Source organism: Physeter macrocephalus, chromosome 21 (genome assembly GCF_002837175.3).
Source record: "Physeter macrocephalus isolate SW-GA chromosome 21, ASM283717v5, whole genome shotgun sequence".
Taxonomy (NCBI): domain Eukaryota; kingdom Metazoa; phylum Chordata; class Mammalia; order Artiodactyla; family Physeteridae; genus Physeter; species Physeter macrocephalus.
This window is the reverse complement of record NC_041234.1, coordinates 106,645,831-106,663,369: the sequence shown is the minus strand read 5'-3', so window position 1 is coordinate 106,663,369 and position 17,539 is coordinate 106,645,831. Positions and strand designations below refer to the sequence as shown.

General features: G+C 43.8%; 1 protein-coding gene across 2 annotated transcripts in view; it reads right to left on the bottom strand.

Moving 5' to 3' along the window:
- Nucleotides 1-6,952: 6,952 nt before the first annotated feature.
- Nucleotides 6,953-17,539, bottom strand: part of SLC9A6 (solute carrier family 9 member A6) — a 53,042-nt gene continuing 42,455 nt past the window's right edge. For both annotated transcript variants that reach the window (XM_055081699.1, XM_007100251.3), the window contains 2 exons: nucleotides 13,304-13,409; nucleotides 6,953-9,658 (listed from right to left, as the gene is read on the bottom strand). In XM_055081699.1, the coding sequence (XP_054937674.1) occupies nucleotides 9,386-9,658; nucleotides 13,304-13,409 (379 nt within the window). In that variant the 3' untranslated portion in view covers nucleotides 6,953-9,385. The remainder of the gene's footprint in view (nucleotides 9,659-13,303; nucleotides 13,410-17,539) is intronic.

Sequence of the window (17,539 nt, the reverse complement as noted above, 5' to 3'; positions counted from 1 at the left end):
TGTCCCCAGGGGCTATACATCTAACCCCGCCGTGTACAGGGAAAGACTGAGGTAAGCCAATGAAGTTTTCTGTATAGGTTCAGGGCATACTTTGTGAGGTTCTGAGTTGAATATACATTTTTAGATCAACACATCAGTCCTACAATCTCTGGATGGGGGAATAAAATCCTGCTGAGGAAGGGATGTAATCATGAGTTAACATAAAAGCAATTTTAGGAACTACCTATCGGGATCAACGTTACTTTTTTTTTTTTTTTTTAAATGACAGCTCTCTGTGGATCATCTTTCTCTCAAGGTAGTTCTGAACTGACTTTTCCCAACAACTCCGGAGGCAACGAAGACTTCATTTTGGAAACATTGGCTGGCTGAGCTGATGACTCACACCTCAGATGAATTAATAAAAGTTAAGAAAACAAAAACCAGATGTTTCCTTCATCTTAACGTAGGCCTCTATGCTTTCTTTTTGTCAGTTATACCGTCAATTGCTGGTTTCCTTCTCTTGGGGCAAAAATCAATTTTTAAAAAGTTTGAATCTCTCTGCATTTTTTGACGAACTCTGTCCCCACCGTTGCTATTTGGCTCAAACGTCCACAGAGACTGCAGCTCCGGCACCGACGGTTTCAGCAAGCGAATGGCACACAGTGCTTGAGGACAGCATACCAGAGGGCTTTGGACGCTGCACTGGATTTGCTAGAGAACTCCTGCAACAGTCTTTGGGGAAAAGCACAAAGTGAAGCAGTCTCCTTGCTCACACGTAAACCTCCCCAGAACCAGAAATGGTCTGGCCGGCTAGCCGAGGCTTCCTTGCCAGATCCAGGATTCATTCTTTGGCCCTTGACCCTCCCAGAAAATGCTAAGAACTGCATTTTATTTGATTTTTTTTTTATTTTTTAATTTTTTTTGTGGTATGCCGGCCTCCCTCTGCTGCGGCCTTTCCCGCCGCGGAGGACAGGCTCCGGACGCGCAGGCCCAGCGGCCGTGGCTCGCGGGCCCAGCCGCTCCGCGGCACGCGGGATCCTCCCGGACCGGGGCGCGAACCCGGCTCCCCTGCATCGGCAGGCGGACGCGCAACGGCTGCGCCACCAGGGAAGCCCAAGAACTGCATTTTAGAGTGCCCACAACATATATTTTCATCCTCCTGGCCAGACCAGTGGAGGATACACCGAAATCCAGAGTGACGCACTATTAAAAGTTTCCTAGTAACACCGCCCATCATTCCCTGAGAACTTCAGAAGCATTGTGTTTTTTGTGAGGGAGAATCATTTATTTTTTCCTCCATCTATCGTACTTTGGTTAAGGCAATTATTCTCCCCAGACACCACCCCGAGCAGAAAGCTCCAGAGGGTCTTTGGTCATAATGGGAGAATGGATTGCAAGTCCTGGTGTTTTCCAAGCTTGCATCCTCTCATCCTCTCCCAACTTCCTCGTTTGGAGCCCCGAGTTCCTTTCTCTCACCCCTTTTCCTGCTTGGGTTCCATCTCCCCTCACCTTTCAGAGGAGAATTTAGATTTGCACCTTTCCTGCCTACGTTTCTGAATGTCTTTGTCAAGAAAGGTGTTCTCTAAAATTGCCGTACTACCATTCCACACACCCATTTGCCCAACCCAGATCGCTGGGAATCATCGTAACCCACCTCACCCCTCACTCATTCACCGCATTTAGTCTCCACGTCCTGTTGAGTCTATTGACGACATGTCTCCTGCGTTTGCTCCCTCCACTCCATGCCTCCTGACGTTTCTACAGTCCAGGCCACGCCCTCTTTCACCTGAACCATCATCCCTGTGTTCGCTCCTCCTCTGTCCGGAAAGGCCATCCTTCCCACTGCAGCCACAATGAGAGTGATCCTTCTAGAACCCCAATACGGTCATGTCTTCCACACACTGCCACTCCCTGGTCAGGTAGTGGGCGTGGAGGCCTGGGAAAATCCCTTACACCAGTGAGTAACCAGTGAGTGGAAGTGTCCGTTAAAGCCAGGCTAAAGTCACAGAAATGGCAGGGCGTTCCCCAGCCTCCTGACCCCTCTCCCAGCTGGGCATTTATCATCCGGACTTTCCTCCATCCCTGTGCCATGCTGTCTGCGTACTTGCTAGTCTCCCTCACTGGACGGTGGACTCTGGATCTTGTTCAGTTCTGTACCCGCAGCACCATGCACAGTGCCTGACACAGAGCAGACATTCAAAACTAAATAAGAGACAAAATACCCTCTCCCTCCAAGGCAATGTGTTAGTTACCCACTGCTGCTATAGCAAATTACCACAAACATAGCGCCTTAAAACAACCTGCACTTGTCATCTTATGGTTCTGTAGGTCAGAAGTCTGACACAACTTCACTGGGTTAAAATAAAATCAAGGTGTCGGCAGGGCTGCCTTCCTTCCAGGCGCTCTGGGGGAGGACTCTGCTTCCTTGCCTTTTCCAGCTTCTAGAGACCGCCTTCCTCTCTCTTCGAAGCCAGGAATACAGCATCTGTCTGCCCCTGCTTCTGTCGGCCATCTCCTTTTCTGAACACAGCCAGGAAATGTTCTCCAATGTTGTGCGCCCGTGTGATTGGACTGGGCCCACCTGGATAATCCAGGATAATCTCCCCATCTCCAGGTCAGCTGACTAGCAACCGTAATTCCATCCACAACTGTAATTCTCTTTGCCCTGTCACTATTCACAAGTTCCAGGCATTAGGGTGTGGACATCTTTAGGGTTTATTATTCTGCTCACCATTAAGCAGTAATGGGTAAGGGCCCTGAATCCCATATAGCGGTCCCTTTCTAATGCTTTTCACATGATTGCAATGCTTTTCCCTAATTGGCTGCAGCTGCCTTTATATCAAAACCATGATTTAAGTCCCCTCCGTGTTCCTAGTGCCTGGTCCAGGGCTCAGACCCTGTGAGGTACTCAGTGTTTGCCGACTGGAAGTCAGGAAGTAAAATATTGGTTGGCTGGAATGTTTAAATAGCAACTTCTTGGGTCCCCTTAGAAAAGGGAGCTTTGATTGTTGGTCTCAAGAAAGTGTGAAAAAACCAATTTTGCGGCACAATCGGGGGGTCCTATCGCCATTGTCTTGCTTTCTCACACTAAACCAGCTCTCAGATTGGAAAAACAGTCAGCTCCCATTATCTGACAGAAGTCTTCCAGATTTTTCAGATGAAAAAACAGCTCACATGCTTTCTGCCTAGTCCACATGGGAACGCAGCTGTATAGGAAATTCAAGCGAACAAAAGAAAAAAAATCATGCAATAAAGCCTTGTGACTCCCCAGGCAACCAAGAACTGAATACTTCTCAAGCAATTTGGGTAGGATTAGTATTTAAACACACAGTGAACCACCTCAGTTCCAACAAATCTGGAGAAATTAAACCTTGTTTCCAAGAAGCGCTCACAGAGCTCTCAATGCGTTTTTCCATCACGGCGAAAGAAAGAACTTGCACAGCTAAGCTGCATCTCTCGAGTGGGATCCCACGCCCATTGGACAGCAGCAAGTTGAAAACGAGCAGGACACCAGAGGGCAGGGCTCCCAGGCTGCAATGGCAGTACGGGTGCCTGGTAAAGGAGAGGAGCTCTTTCACTCAGCAGACAGAATTGTCCAGAAACTATCGGGTCTCATGGAGTTCAGGCTCCAGCAATGACAGCCCCGGCTAGGCCGGTTCTGAGTTCAGCCTTCACCGTGGCAACCGCCTGGGAAACCTCCAACTTGCTGAACGGGAGATTCTGAAGGAAAGTCACCCACGGTAGAAGCACGGTCTGCCGAGAGTGTTCCACGTTTTATTCACATAGCACCTCATCAGCAAAACCTGACAGAATACTCAAGCTCCATGTCAAGAGCCTTCGGAATCCCGGTCCAAACGTTTCAAGGTACATCACTTCATCTGATCCCCCAAACAGGCCTGGCAGCTACTTGGGGCTGGACTCATACTCCAGTACCTACCACGGGGCTCGCACGTGACAGTAGCTCAATAAATGTTTGCGGGATCCGTGACCTGTCATCATTTCATAAAGGAAGAAACGGCCTCAGAGAGGCTTAAGCAGCTCCCTCAGCATGCCCGGCGGCAGGCAGGGCTCTCTGTCTTCCCACACTCCACCGTGCTGGCCTTCCAAATCCAACTCAGTGAAGGGCAGGACGCTTCGCTCCTTTTCGACAAACATTCATCGAGCGTCTACCCGAGAGCAGACCTTTCCACCGCTCCTCGCTGTCCTCTGCCCGGGCAGTTCCTTCAAGCCTCGGTTTTAGCGTCGCCTCCCGAGCAAGGCCTCCTCGATGAGCCCTTCCACGGCCGCCGGGCCACCACCGCCTCGCACCCAGTACCCTCTATGCCGTTTCCTGTTTGCTACTTATCCCCGCCTCTAATTGCTTGATGTGCGTACCTGTCTATTTATGGTTGGCCTTCCCCAACCGGAAGCTCCGTGATGGCAGGGTGCCGGCTCAGGCTTTCTGGTGACGCCAGAAGATGAGGGAGGCGAGGCCACTGAAACAAACAGCCAATGTGCTCTCAGGTGCATTCATAAAGATGTGCAGAACAGTGGACTTCCGGGGCGTGTCTGAAAGACAGGGAGGCGATGGGGTTGTCAGCATGGGGACGGAGAGACCCAAGGAAGACGCACCAGCTCTTCTCCAATGTCTGAAGGCTGCGACCCAGAAGAGGGCCGTGGACTTGCCTCCGAGGGGTGGTGGGAGAGGGCTGGAGGGACGCAGTGGCAGGGCAGGCTCGGGTTCGAGGCGCTCCTCCTTAGGATCGCTGGGTACTTCCTGTCTTGCACACTGACGTGTGAGTACTAAGAGGGTGGCCGGCATCCAGTTTATTCCTCTCTATATGTGAATAGCGCAGTACCTGGTATGTTTGTCACTCCGTAGCTATTTGACTGAATGAATGCTGTGTCGAAGATCAGTTACAGGCGGAGGCTGTCACTGTTCACTCTGCCTGGAATGTTCCTCCCCGCCCCCGCCCCCCGCCGCCTGTCATCTGCTTGACCCTCCGGTTACTCTGTGGTCTAACCTTAAATATCCCGCCGTCAGGAAAAGCCTCCCTATCCCCCTATCACCGAATTACAGTCCCGTCTCAGAGCCTCCGGTACTTTTCCATCCTGTGATGATTGTATCCGATGTTATCCGTTGGTTATCTGAGGTAGATATTCCCCTCCCGAAGGCTCTCAGTCTTTCCTGCCTGAATGATCCTCAAAGATGCCGCGAGACGGCTGTTGGCGTCCCCTGTAGAATATGCTCTGTGAGAGCAGGAACTGCTGTTACTGGCTGCCATAGCCATCGCGTGGGGGCACAAACAAGTACGCAACTATTTCTTGAATGAATTAACTTTACAACTAAGAAATTGCTGAAGCCTCGGCAACATGTAAGTGGTCGACGTTACACAATAAGCCAGCAGTAGAGTCTAGATTTGAACCCAGGTCTGTGTAACTCCAAACCCTGGGTTTTTTTCTACTACACCAAACTCTGCGGGTGCAGAGCCACTGTTCAGGACCTCGCGGTGTGCCATAAAAGGTGGGCCCCTTGGTGAAAATGTTGGAAGGCAGAGTGTGAAGGCATGGCACTAGCCAGGTTGCCTCACCCATGGGCTCAAAGAGATACAGGAGGGCACTTCACTAAGAATTCGAGAAACTTCCCAACCAGGGGAACTTGTGTCTGGCAGCCACCAGTGCAGCAAACGGAAGGACAGAGCCGGGACTTCATGCCCTACCCTGGCCTGAGGACAAGCAGGTGGTGGGCGCGCAGCACGATGGACTAGCCCATCGCGTGCTATCGGAGCTGGCAGAGCAGCAGGCAGCAAATCTAGACTTTGGATTTGAATCCTGGATCTGTCACTTACTAGCAGCGTGACAACTTCCCTCCACCTGAGTTCCCTCATCTGTGAAAGGAGAATAACACAAAGCATGATTAAGATTAGATTAAAATGTGGATGAAAAGAACACCTCCTATATACACTGACTGGATGTAAGGGGGCTCAAAAAAATGAGAACTACCTTTTTTTTTCTTCCTTTTTTTTTCGCGGTACGCGGGCCTCTCACTGTTGTGGCCTCTCCCGTTGCGGAGCACAGGCTCCGGACGCGCAGGCTCGGCGGCCATGGCTCGCGGGCCCAGCCGCTCCGCGGCACGTGGGATCTTCCCGGAGCGGGGCACGAACCCGCGTCCCCTGCATCGGCAGGCGGACTCTCAACCACTGCGCCACCAGGGAAGCCCGAGCCAGGGACTTTTCACGAACCCGCGGCCCCTGCATCGGCAGGCGGACTCGCAACCACTGCGCCACCAGGGAAGCCCAAGAGAACTACCATTTTTATCATTCCCAGTTTATTTCAAGCCTCATACCTCAATGCTGCATCACCTGTGTGCAGTACCTCCTAGCAAGGACTTTCTGATTAAGTCAAGACATCTACATTTTCATCTCCTTACATCTGTGCACTGAGTCAGGTAAAGAGACTTGCTCAAATCTAATGCAGGGTTTTATTTGTGAATTAGGAAACATGAGTTTGTTCAAGAAACGAGCAGCAAAGCTGCTGTCACCAAACCCCAACCTACAAAACTTCTTACGTACAAAGAGAAAGACCTGTCTTTAACTTGGAAAAAGGACTATTTGTGTGATCGTGCTCTCAACCCAACTTGCAACTGCCTTTCTACCTAACTGGATACAGAATTTACTCCCCCCATATAATGGAACTAACATTTTCATGACATTATCCACCACTGAGCTAACAGGCTACAAATCAATGTAACAGAATTCGACTACTTTGAGTCGTATTTCTTAAATGGTCCCATAAGCAAATACATCCAGCATCGCACATAAGCACCCAAAATTTGCCACCCCGTAAGTTACGTTCCATTAGGCTTCTGTTTGTTGCTTCTTAAAACATCAGTCTTCCCCCTTTCCCAGTAGGTATATAGGTAGAAAAATAAATGAAGTCAGCACTCTTTACTTCTCACTAGAATAAACTGTGACTCAAACACTGCGAGTGGTTATTTGCAAGGCTATAATTTTTTTTAATGACAGATTTTCCTAAAAGAAACCACTATAACATCTGTCCAAGAACTCCAAGGGAAAACAAAAAATACATAAAAGATTAAAAGTCTATTACTTTAACAGCACATTGCCAAACACGGACAACTAGGCTAAAATGCCAAGGAACCTTAAAAAGTGACTTGAAAAGATGCAACGTCCAAGTCATTCAAACGTGTAGGGTCCACAAAGAACAGAAAAACAAGTCCGAGAACAGTTCTACTTGTGCATGATGGGAACTCAGACTGTACCTCATCCAAGTTCATTCAGGTGTCTCAAACCAATAGACGTATGAGCAGAGTTTGTTTTTTTCTTCTTTGCTTGGAGATGCGCACGCAGATTAGAGGAGAGGAGAATCTTCCAGATGCTGACGTAAGCACAGCAGGCTTGGTTCCCCTCTGATAAAGTACGAAGGCAGATTTAGTTGACTCAAGCTTTATCAGTTTCCCTAAGAAAAGGTCTTATGCATGCTGAAACAGACGAGTTACTGAATTTGTCATGCTAAGTATTTACAGCCATTTTCATAAAGTGAGCTCAGTAACTTGACAGGATAAAAAAGGTAGCTGTGAATTTCTTATATAACCTTTTACAACGTGAATGACTTCGTGGGTAAATGACGCTGAAGTTCAAAGCCCCTCAAACACACATTAACAAGAAATTATTGACTGCATGAAGAGGCACACATCGTAGAAAATGCACACTTCACGGGGTTCCTGCATAGCAGGAAAGTCGCTACCACTACGTAACAAATGGCTATGCCAACAGTTAGAGCTGCCACTCAAGGGTCCAACAGTAGAATTCCCTCAGAATCGCAAGGAGTGTTTGCATCACAGCAAGGAAACCTTTGGGAAGACAAGTACATATTTTGTTTGCAAAGATGTTTTGTGTTGGACAATTTGAACATCACATAAACAAATCCGTTTTTGAACTAGGTACGATTTAAGGCAATGCTACTCAGACCTGAGGGGGAAAAAACCCACAGAAGTTTCTAGTTTTCTTCTGAAACTCTGACGGGTCAGAATCAATGTCGGAAAGGATCCCCCCGCTAAGCATTCAATGCACCATTAGGTATCTGCAGCTTACAAAAGAGAATCCACTTTCATACTCTGAATATGAAATGGGCAATGTTATGTACTCTTCCTTGAAAACTGAAAAAAAAAAAAAAAAAAAAAAAAAAACATGGCAGCTTAGGTATTTCATATTAAAAAGTCACATGAGCATGAAGACAGCTACACCTGGTGCACACAGATGAGCAACCGCCCTCCCAGCAAGCTCTCCGCAGCGCTGTACTTCTCTCAGGACTGGCTGTGGCGGAGTGTGGAACGGTCATGGATTCATAAATTAACTTTTAACATCAACTACAGACTAATGAATGACAATGAGACACAAGTAAGTTCAAAAATTTTACATTTTGCTCCTGTTTGGCTGCTAAAGAGCAGCGATTTAAATCGATATAAAAACTTCTGACCACAAAGCTTGCTATACACATAAAGTACATAATCAAAAAGTAAGCAGCAATTGAATTTCTTATTTAAACTTATCTGGTGTATAGTATTTACATATCTGGGGGGAGAGCTCTCCGAAACCACCATGCTTCTTACTCCCCTTCCTGGCCTCTGCCCCCTCTCCGCCTGCCCCAGCCCCTCCAAATTGAAATCAAGTGCTCTGAACTATATACAACTGTACTTTGGCTAAGTGGGCTGGATGGCGCGACTCCTTCTCAGGTCTTGGAGGGGAAGAAAAGAAACAAAGTCTTGGAAGTCACGTGCAGCCTTCTTTTCCGAGTAGCAGTGTACTGTAGCCAACAAATCTGTTCTTTTCACGGCAAGGGGGGCAAAGGGCCCCCGCACTTCACTCCCCGATCTAAATGGGGCAAGATCCAAAGCCACCGGCCTCTCGCACCACAACAGGCCACCGGACAAAAAGGAAAGGAAAAGGTCAAGACAGAGGCAGCAGCAATCAACACAAGTTTCCCGACAAAGGAACTTCTCCTGCTAGCACTCCCTCCTTCCTCTCCCTCCCCTCCCACAAATTCATTGCCTTAAAATTAATTCATATCACGAGAACTTGGTACTCCGGTTAAGTGTCAGGTAAATATAAGAAAGAGTAAATCTGTCACCTTGTATGCTTGAACTGCGACATAAAGCTTGGACACACGACATCACTGAAATTAACTTTCTAAAACAGATCCGGTCTACATAATGCAGCCAATAAAACGTAAGAGTTTGTTCACAATCTGCCTTGTACAGGGTATTTATAGTCTTTCGATGCCATATAAATAGCATTTATACAGCTTAAACATTCAGAGACATGCACTGGGACTTTTTAGGTAGTACGAATTTCTTCACAATCACATGTGCAAATTTTACAGATCACTAAGTGAGTAATGAGTAAGCTTAGGCTGGACCGTGTCTTGTATTATCTAACAAATTTAACGGGGGTTCAGAGTCATCCATAGGAAGAACCAGGCGTGTTCCCCGAATGACCAGTTCGTGGTCCCCGAATGCAAGTTCCCGATCCAGGGCATCTTCAGAGCTGTTTCCCATAAATCTCCTAGGGGCACCGGACGATGCTGATTCAGTGTTCACGGTAGAATCTCCATACGTCAAACTAATATCACCATCATTGAGAATAAGATCGGAGTCATCATCTTTCAACTGTTCCTGGTTCTAAATTCAAACAAAATAAGTTTTGCGAATTGTTACGACATTCAAGAAACATTTCCAATAGCAGAATTTTCAAGGATGCCCTATTTAAAACGCTTCAGGGGCCGCTCCCTGCCCTCAGGATAAAGTCGAAAGTCCTCACCTTGGCTTAAAAGACACTGTGCTACTTGGACCGCTCAGCTTCATCTCCCACCACCATCTGTTTCTCTGACCTCACCCGCCCCACTGTGTGCCCGAAGACTGAAGCGCTGACAGCTGCCCCAAATCTCTCGTTCTTTCTCTTACGTCCTGTCCCCTCTCCCCTCCTTCATGTAACTAGCGCCTACGTATCACTGAGGTCTTGGCTGAAAAGTCACTTTCTCCCAGAAGTCTCCCTTGGTCACCCACGGCTAGCTTAGGTGCCCTCCCCTAGCGTCCGGTACTTAGTCTTCTCCCTAGAGTCGCACTTACCCCTTTGCGTAACTGCTCAGGCAGTGGTCTGCGCCACACACCCCGCCCCCCACTAGACCCTAAGTCCCTTGTACGCTGTACTTCAATCACCTAACAGTTTGGGGGCACAGAGAAAGTATTCGCTAAATGTAAGTTCAATTGATTGTTGAACAGATTTATTTAAATGAGGCTTTTACTGCCATATCAACAATACCTAGAAATATTGAACCCTCACTACACATTTGTCACCCAGCTCAATGGGCTTTGGTTCTAATGGAAACTTTGGGGCCAAAAAGAATATAAATAAATAAAGTTCCAGAAAAGGGAAAGAATGTCTAGCATATATAGTGCCATTGTGGCAAATTAAAAAGTGCAGATGTGCACAGAGAAGGTCTAGAAGGTATTCAACAAAATGATGATAGTTAGCTCTGCATGACAGAATTGCTAGTGGTTTTTATTTTCTTATGTTTTTGTACTATCTGAAATTTTATTATAATGAGTACACATTACTTTTAAAAATCAGAAAGTCATTTTTTAAAATGTAGAGTAAGAATCATTCTAAATACTCATATTGATCTAGCAAAAAAAGTCTGTGACTAATACCCCTTGAGGGAAGTAGAGCTGACAGAAACATCCTACACTCAGCTCTCCTACCCTGTGGGTGTTTAAAATCTTTAGATTTGTCTAAGATGGTCAAATAGACTGAGGGCACGATTGGACAAAAATTTTAAAACTTTAAAAAAATTTGCTGTTGCTAGAAATTTGCCTAAATACTCAAAGACAAAGACATGTGAATTAAAAACCAAACAAACCCATTCCACCAACCGGCCATAATCCCTTCCTGCCCAATCCAGCTATAACAGTTAAGTCTAACAAGCGTGTCTATCGCTTAATTCAGCAATACTCAAAGCTCTGTGGCACCTTCACTCGTCAGCAGGGGCTCTTCAGCACCTTCTAATGCCTTTATTAAGTTTCAGGTTTGGGGCAATATCTACCAAATTTTAAAATGCATATGCCTTTTGACCCAGCAACTTAACCTTTAAAATCTATTCTTATAACTTTATGTTCTTGGGTAAATTTATATACACAAGGATATTCACTGTAAGCATCGTTTGTAATAACAAAAACACAAAAGGAGGAACAATGTAAAGGTCTAGCCATAGGAGACTAATTCAATCAATCTTGGCAAAACCACACTGTGCAGCCACCAATAGAGAGAAGGTAAGGGCTCTCATGGACTCTTAGAAACATATCCATGCTGTATCATTAAGTGAAAAAAGCAAGCAGCAGGACAATACTCTTATTATGATCCCATTTGTGTAAAACAATAACAAAGAAAGCTATATATACACATATAAGTTTGTGTAGATAAACTATAGCAGGGAGTATCCCAAATAAACCCTTAATAAAGACTGCCTCTGGGGGATGGAGGTGGGAGAAAGAGAGCAACTTTTATTTTTCACTTTGTACACTCCATACTGTTTGAATATCTGGCTGCAAGCATGCTACTTTTATAATTTAATAAGTAGTTAACATAGCAAAAAATAAAATTAAAAAATTAAGTTTTATGGTTGTTACGGGTTACGCGGTATCTGCCCCCCGCGCACCTCCCCCAAGAGACGTGAAATCCTAACTCCCAGTACCTGTGAATGTGACCTTATCAGGAAATAGAGTCTTTGCAGGTGATCACATTAAGATGAGGTCCTTGGTGTGGGCCCTGATCAAGTATGACTGGTGGGTGTCCTTATAAAAAGGGGAAATTTGGAGACACAGACACACACGTGCACACAGGGAGAATGCCAGGTACAGATGAAGACAGAGATCTGTGTGATGCATCTTCAAGCCAAAGAATGCCAAAGACGGCCAGCAAACCACGAGAAGCTGGAGAGAGCCCTCGGAAGGACCCAACCCTACTGGCACCTTGACCTCAGACTTCTAGCCTCCAGAACTTGAAACAGTAGATTTCTGTTGTTAAGCCATTCAGTTCGGGGTACTCTGTTATGGCAGCCCAAGGAAACGAATAGAACAATGCCATATTTTGCTATCCACAGGACACACAGGCATTGTGGAACTCTTCTGGCTTTTGGTGATGGCGAGGGGGTCTTTGAAATCCCAGAGCCAGACCTCACTGACTTAACTGACAAAGCTGGCTGACCCCTCAGCACAGAGCCACGTGGGCTAACAGGGTAAAGAGGGAATGGGGGCTGTGCCTGATACTGCAGCCTGGGCAAAGTGGGAGGGAGGGACAAGACAACACGGGGTGTTCCCCCCACCCCACCAGTAGTCTGTCGGAACTGTGCACTGACTCAACGTAACACAACGCTGCAGGGTACTCCTCCCTGACTCAGGTGTCACCCCTGCTAGGACTCCTCTTCCCCATCCACTCTCTGTGGGATCTGCTCTAAAACACCACGGAGGCGGTCACAGGCAACTGGAGGGTGCACGTCTACACTGCTTTACCACAGCCTCAGCTCTCAACTCAAGGTGTTGCATCAGAGTAGTCAAAATTGGTGGGTTTTGTTAACATGGGCACTTTATTTGATGCACCAGATTATTTTTGAAGGGTTGGGTTAGAAGTAAAGGTTTTTAAAAAAGAACTTGAAAAATTAAATGTTCATATTTTAAAATAAAAACTGGTTAGCATTTGTCATTTCTTTCTTTGTGGCAATACCTGCTGAATCACTAATCCTATGTTGGCAGCTAAGGAAAAAATAGGGAATCTAGATTATACCTAGATATATCCATGCCTCCCAGCGATATGGTACACAGGTACATAAACTTTCCCTAATACCCGAAATAAAAGAGCATCTGTTGCACTTTAGGGGCATCAAAAAATGTTTTAGTAATCCTCTCCACATGACTGTGACGACCCTGATTTATAGATTACAATATACACAGTTAGTACTAAGCTCAGGCCACATGCTGCAAATAAATGAAAACCAGCATGGAAATAGAATTATTTACTAAAATCACTGACAGTAAGATGAGATGCTATTCTATATCTTTTCTCAAATGACGGCTCAAAGGCTGTGAATTATATTTATAGATTTCAGTGCATTTTCTGGCTGAGCAAAACATGTTTATATTCCTGCTTGTGGATTTTATACCTTAAACACAAGCAAAGCAAGACAAAACAAAAAACCAGTAACCCATCCATAGGGCAGATAATTTTAAATTTAACTTAATGAAGAACTTAGGTTCTGGATAAAACCAACTTACCTCATAAGCCTGGGGGCTGGTTAGGCATCTCGCAACGGGTCCACAGCAGGCAGGGAGGGTTGTCGTAAGAGGAGGCCCACTGTGCGTCAGCAGGGGCTTCAGATAGCTGTGCCAGTTAAGGAAGAGCTGTGTCCCTTTCTTTACCAATTTAAAAGAACAATCTCTTTGATAACAATCACTGTCACAGTGTACCTACCAATGCAGATAGCAAATGTTGTCCCATTTCATGACCCCATTATGCAACGGGAGGGAGATTTTATTATTATCTCTGTCTTACAAATATGGAAACTCAGGCTCATAGAAGTCAATGATCTGCCTAAAGTCACACAATTAAGTAAACGGAGGACCAATACTCGAACCCAGATTGGTTTGATTCCAAATCCTATGCCCTTTCCACTACATCATATTGCCTTTCTGATTTTACTAAAGCCAAAAGGAAGACAAAATAGCTCTCAATTTAGCGCTGAAGGAGATACGGAAGAAAGTAAAGAATGGTAAGAGCCTAAAAAGAGATTAAATATTCCAGTAGTAGAATATAGTAATAAAAATGGTTTTAATTATTTATTGTAGATTCAGCTGGCCTCTTCAATGAGTTGAAACTTTAGTATCAAAGGAAACTCAATTCTAAAAACATTAAAAAATTATGCATCATGAGGCTCTCTGTCATAGTAGACTCTTATTTCAGTATTCATCTATTCTCCAAAAATAAAAATAAAAACAGATGCAACAATATATTTGATACTCAGAAGAAAAAAAGAGGGAATCATGAGAAAAAGCAGAAAAAGGGAGAAAGACACATACATATTCGCTACTTTCTAAAATTACAACTTAAGGTTGTTCTCAATTAAAAATGAGGAGGCCAAAGAAATTTACATAAATTCACATATTTATAAACTCTAAGATTAAAGTACGTCATATAAACACACTTACATAGTTCATAAAACATCCTGTCACACAAAACCACTGAAAATCTGGAATGATGAATTCTACTAGTGCATTAAGTACAGAAAGTACCAGATCGTAGTTTAGTGGTACTTAACAGGCTAGTACTGAGGCTAATAAGTCTTGGTATTTAACTCTATAAGAACAAATTCCCTAAAAACTAAAACTTACCAAATATTGACAAAAGAAAATCTGAGACGCAAGAGGGAAGAGATATGGGAACATATGTATATGTATAACTGATTCACTTAGTTGTAAAGCAGAAACTAACACACCATTGTAAAGCAATTATACTCCAATAAAGATGTTAAAAAAAAAAGAAAATCTGAATAGTCCTGTATTTATTAAAGAAACTAAAAACCTTTTCATACAAAAAGTTCCAGGCCCAGAAGGCTTCACTGGTTAAAATCTTCCCAGCACTTAAGAAATAACACCAATCTTACACAAACTCCTCCAGAAAAATAGAAAAAGAGAAAAATTCTCCCCTACCCGTTTTATAAAACTAGCACAATTTTCCTATAGAAACTTGACAAGGACATTATAAGAAAAAAAAAATCACGAGCCAATACCTCTCATGAAAAGACACAAAAATCAGACACAAAATATTAGCAAATTAAGTCTAGTGACATACACAATGAATAATATCATAATCAAGTGGGATTTGTTCCAGCAGTGTAAGATTGGCTTAACATTCAAACAATTGATGAAAATCAGCAAGATAACACACGAAAGGAGAAAAAAAAATAAATACACGATCATCTCTGTTGATGTAGAAAAAGCGTCTAATAATATTCAATACCTATTTATGGTAAGAACTCTTAGCAGACTAGAAATAGAAAGGAATTTTCTTACATTGATCAAGGATATCTCAAAAACTGACAGCTAACATCATACTCAATGGTGAAATATTGAAAAATTTCCCCCTTAGGTCAGGAATAAGACAAGAATGCCCACTATCATCACTTATATTTAACATTGTACTGGGAATGTCCAGCCAATATAATAAGACATAAAAAAAATACAAGGTATTGGACAAGAAAAAATAAAACATTATTATTCACTTGGTTATATGCATAGAAAATAGAATCTAAAAACTATTAGAAATGTAAGTGAACTTAACAAGATTGCTGGATACAAGGCCAATATATAAAAATCCAATTGTATACCTATATATTAAGGGCAAAAATGTAGAAAATAAAATAAAATGAAATACATACCATTTACAATAGCACCAAAAATACCAAATATATAGAGATACATATAATGAAAAATGTGCAAGACCTGTCACTAAAAACTCTAAAACGTTAACGAGAGAAGTTAAAGAAGATCTAAATAAATGGAGAGATATACTGTGTTCATGGATTGGAAGACTCAATATTGTTAAAACGTCAGTTCTCTCCAAATTCATCCACAGATTTAATACAAATTCAATAATCTGCCAGCAGGTTTTTTTTCTGTGTGTGTGTGTGAGCACGTGTGTATGGAAAATGCCAAGTTGTTTCTAAAATTTAGATGAAAATGCCATGGACCTAAAATAGCTAAGGCAATACTAAAGAATGGCAAACCTGTAGAATTTCTCCTATTGGATAGCAAGACTTATTAAAGAGTACAATAATTAAGAGAGTGTGGTACTGATGTAAAAATAGACAAACAGAAAAGATGGTCCGGAAACAAAAGCCCCCCGACTTATATGGCCAAGTGATTTACAGCAAAAGTTCCACTGCAATACAGTGGGTTAAGGATGGCATTTCCAATAAACGGTGCTGGGTCAACTGAATACTCATACGGGAAAAAACAGGTCTTGACCCACACCTCACACTGTACACAAAAATTAATTTGTAATGGATCGAAGACTTAAATGTGATAGTTAAGACAATCATATGTTTAGAAGAAAACATAGGAAACTATCTTCATGACCTTGGGATATAAAAGACCTCTTAAGATACAAAAAGCACTAACCATAAAAGAAAAGATTAATGAAATAAACTTCATTAAAATGAAGAATTTCTGTTCCTCAAAAGACAGGATTAAAAAAAGGAAAAGGTGAGCTATAGATTGGGAGAAGATAGTCACAATACATATAACTAACAAAGAACTCAATTCAGGAATGTAGAAAGAACTATAAGTAAATAGAAAAAAGAGAAGACAGTTCAATTAAATAGTGAGCAGAAGAACCGAACAGACACACTTCATAAAAGAGGATATCCAAATGGCCAATAAACATATGAAAGGAAACCTCACTGGTCATCAGAGGAATGCAAATTAAACCACATGAGATAACACCACACACCCACTGAAATGGCTAAAATTTCAAAGGCTGACAAATACCAAGTTTTGGAGGAGATGTGGAACAACTTAACTCGCTGGTGGGAGTGTAAATTGGTTACAACCACTCTGGAAAATGGGTTGGCAATATCTATTAAAGCTAAATATACACTTGCTCCAAATTCCACTCCTAGGTATATACCCAAGAGAAATGAGTGCCTATGTTCATCAAAAGATGTACAAACAGGGACTTCCCTGGTGGCGCAGTGGTTAAGAATCCGCCTGCCAGTGCAGGGGACACGGGTTCGAGCCCTGGTCGGGGAAGATCCCACATGCCGCGGAGCAACTAAGCCCGTGCGCCACAACTACTGAGCCTGCGCTCTAGAGCCCGCAAGCCACAACTACTGAGCTCATGTGCTGCAACTACTGAGCCCATGGGCCTAGAGCCCATGTTCCACAACAAGAGAAGCCACCGCAGTGAGAAGTCCGCGCACCACAACGAAGAGCAGCCCCTGCTTGCTGCAACTACAGAAAGCCCACCCGCAGCAACAAAGACCCAACGCGGCCATAAATAAATAAATAAATTAAAAGATTATTTTTAAAAAAAGGTGTACAAACAAATGTTTAGCTTTATTTATAATCGTCAAAAGCAGGAAACAACCTAAATGTTTATCAACAATAGTTTCTGAGATATCCTTGACCAAAAAAAAAAAGAAAAGAAAACCCCCAAAACCCAAAACCCTGTAGTATATTCATACTATTTATGGAACACTGCACAGCAATGATAAAGAATGAATTGCTGGTACAGGCAACAATATAGATAAGTTACACAATGTTGACTGAAAGAAGCAAAACATAAAGTAATACATAGTATATAATTCCACTTATATGAAGATCAAAAATAGGTAAAACTGGGCTACCCTGGTGGCACAGCGGTTGAGAGTCCGCCTGCTGATGCAGGGGACACGGGTTCGTGCCCCGGTCCGGGAAGATCCCACGTGCCGCGGAGCGGCTGGGCCCGTGAGCCAT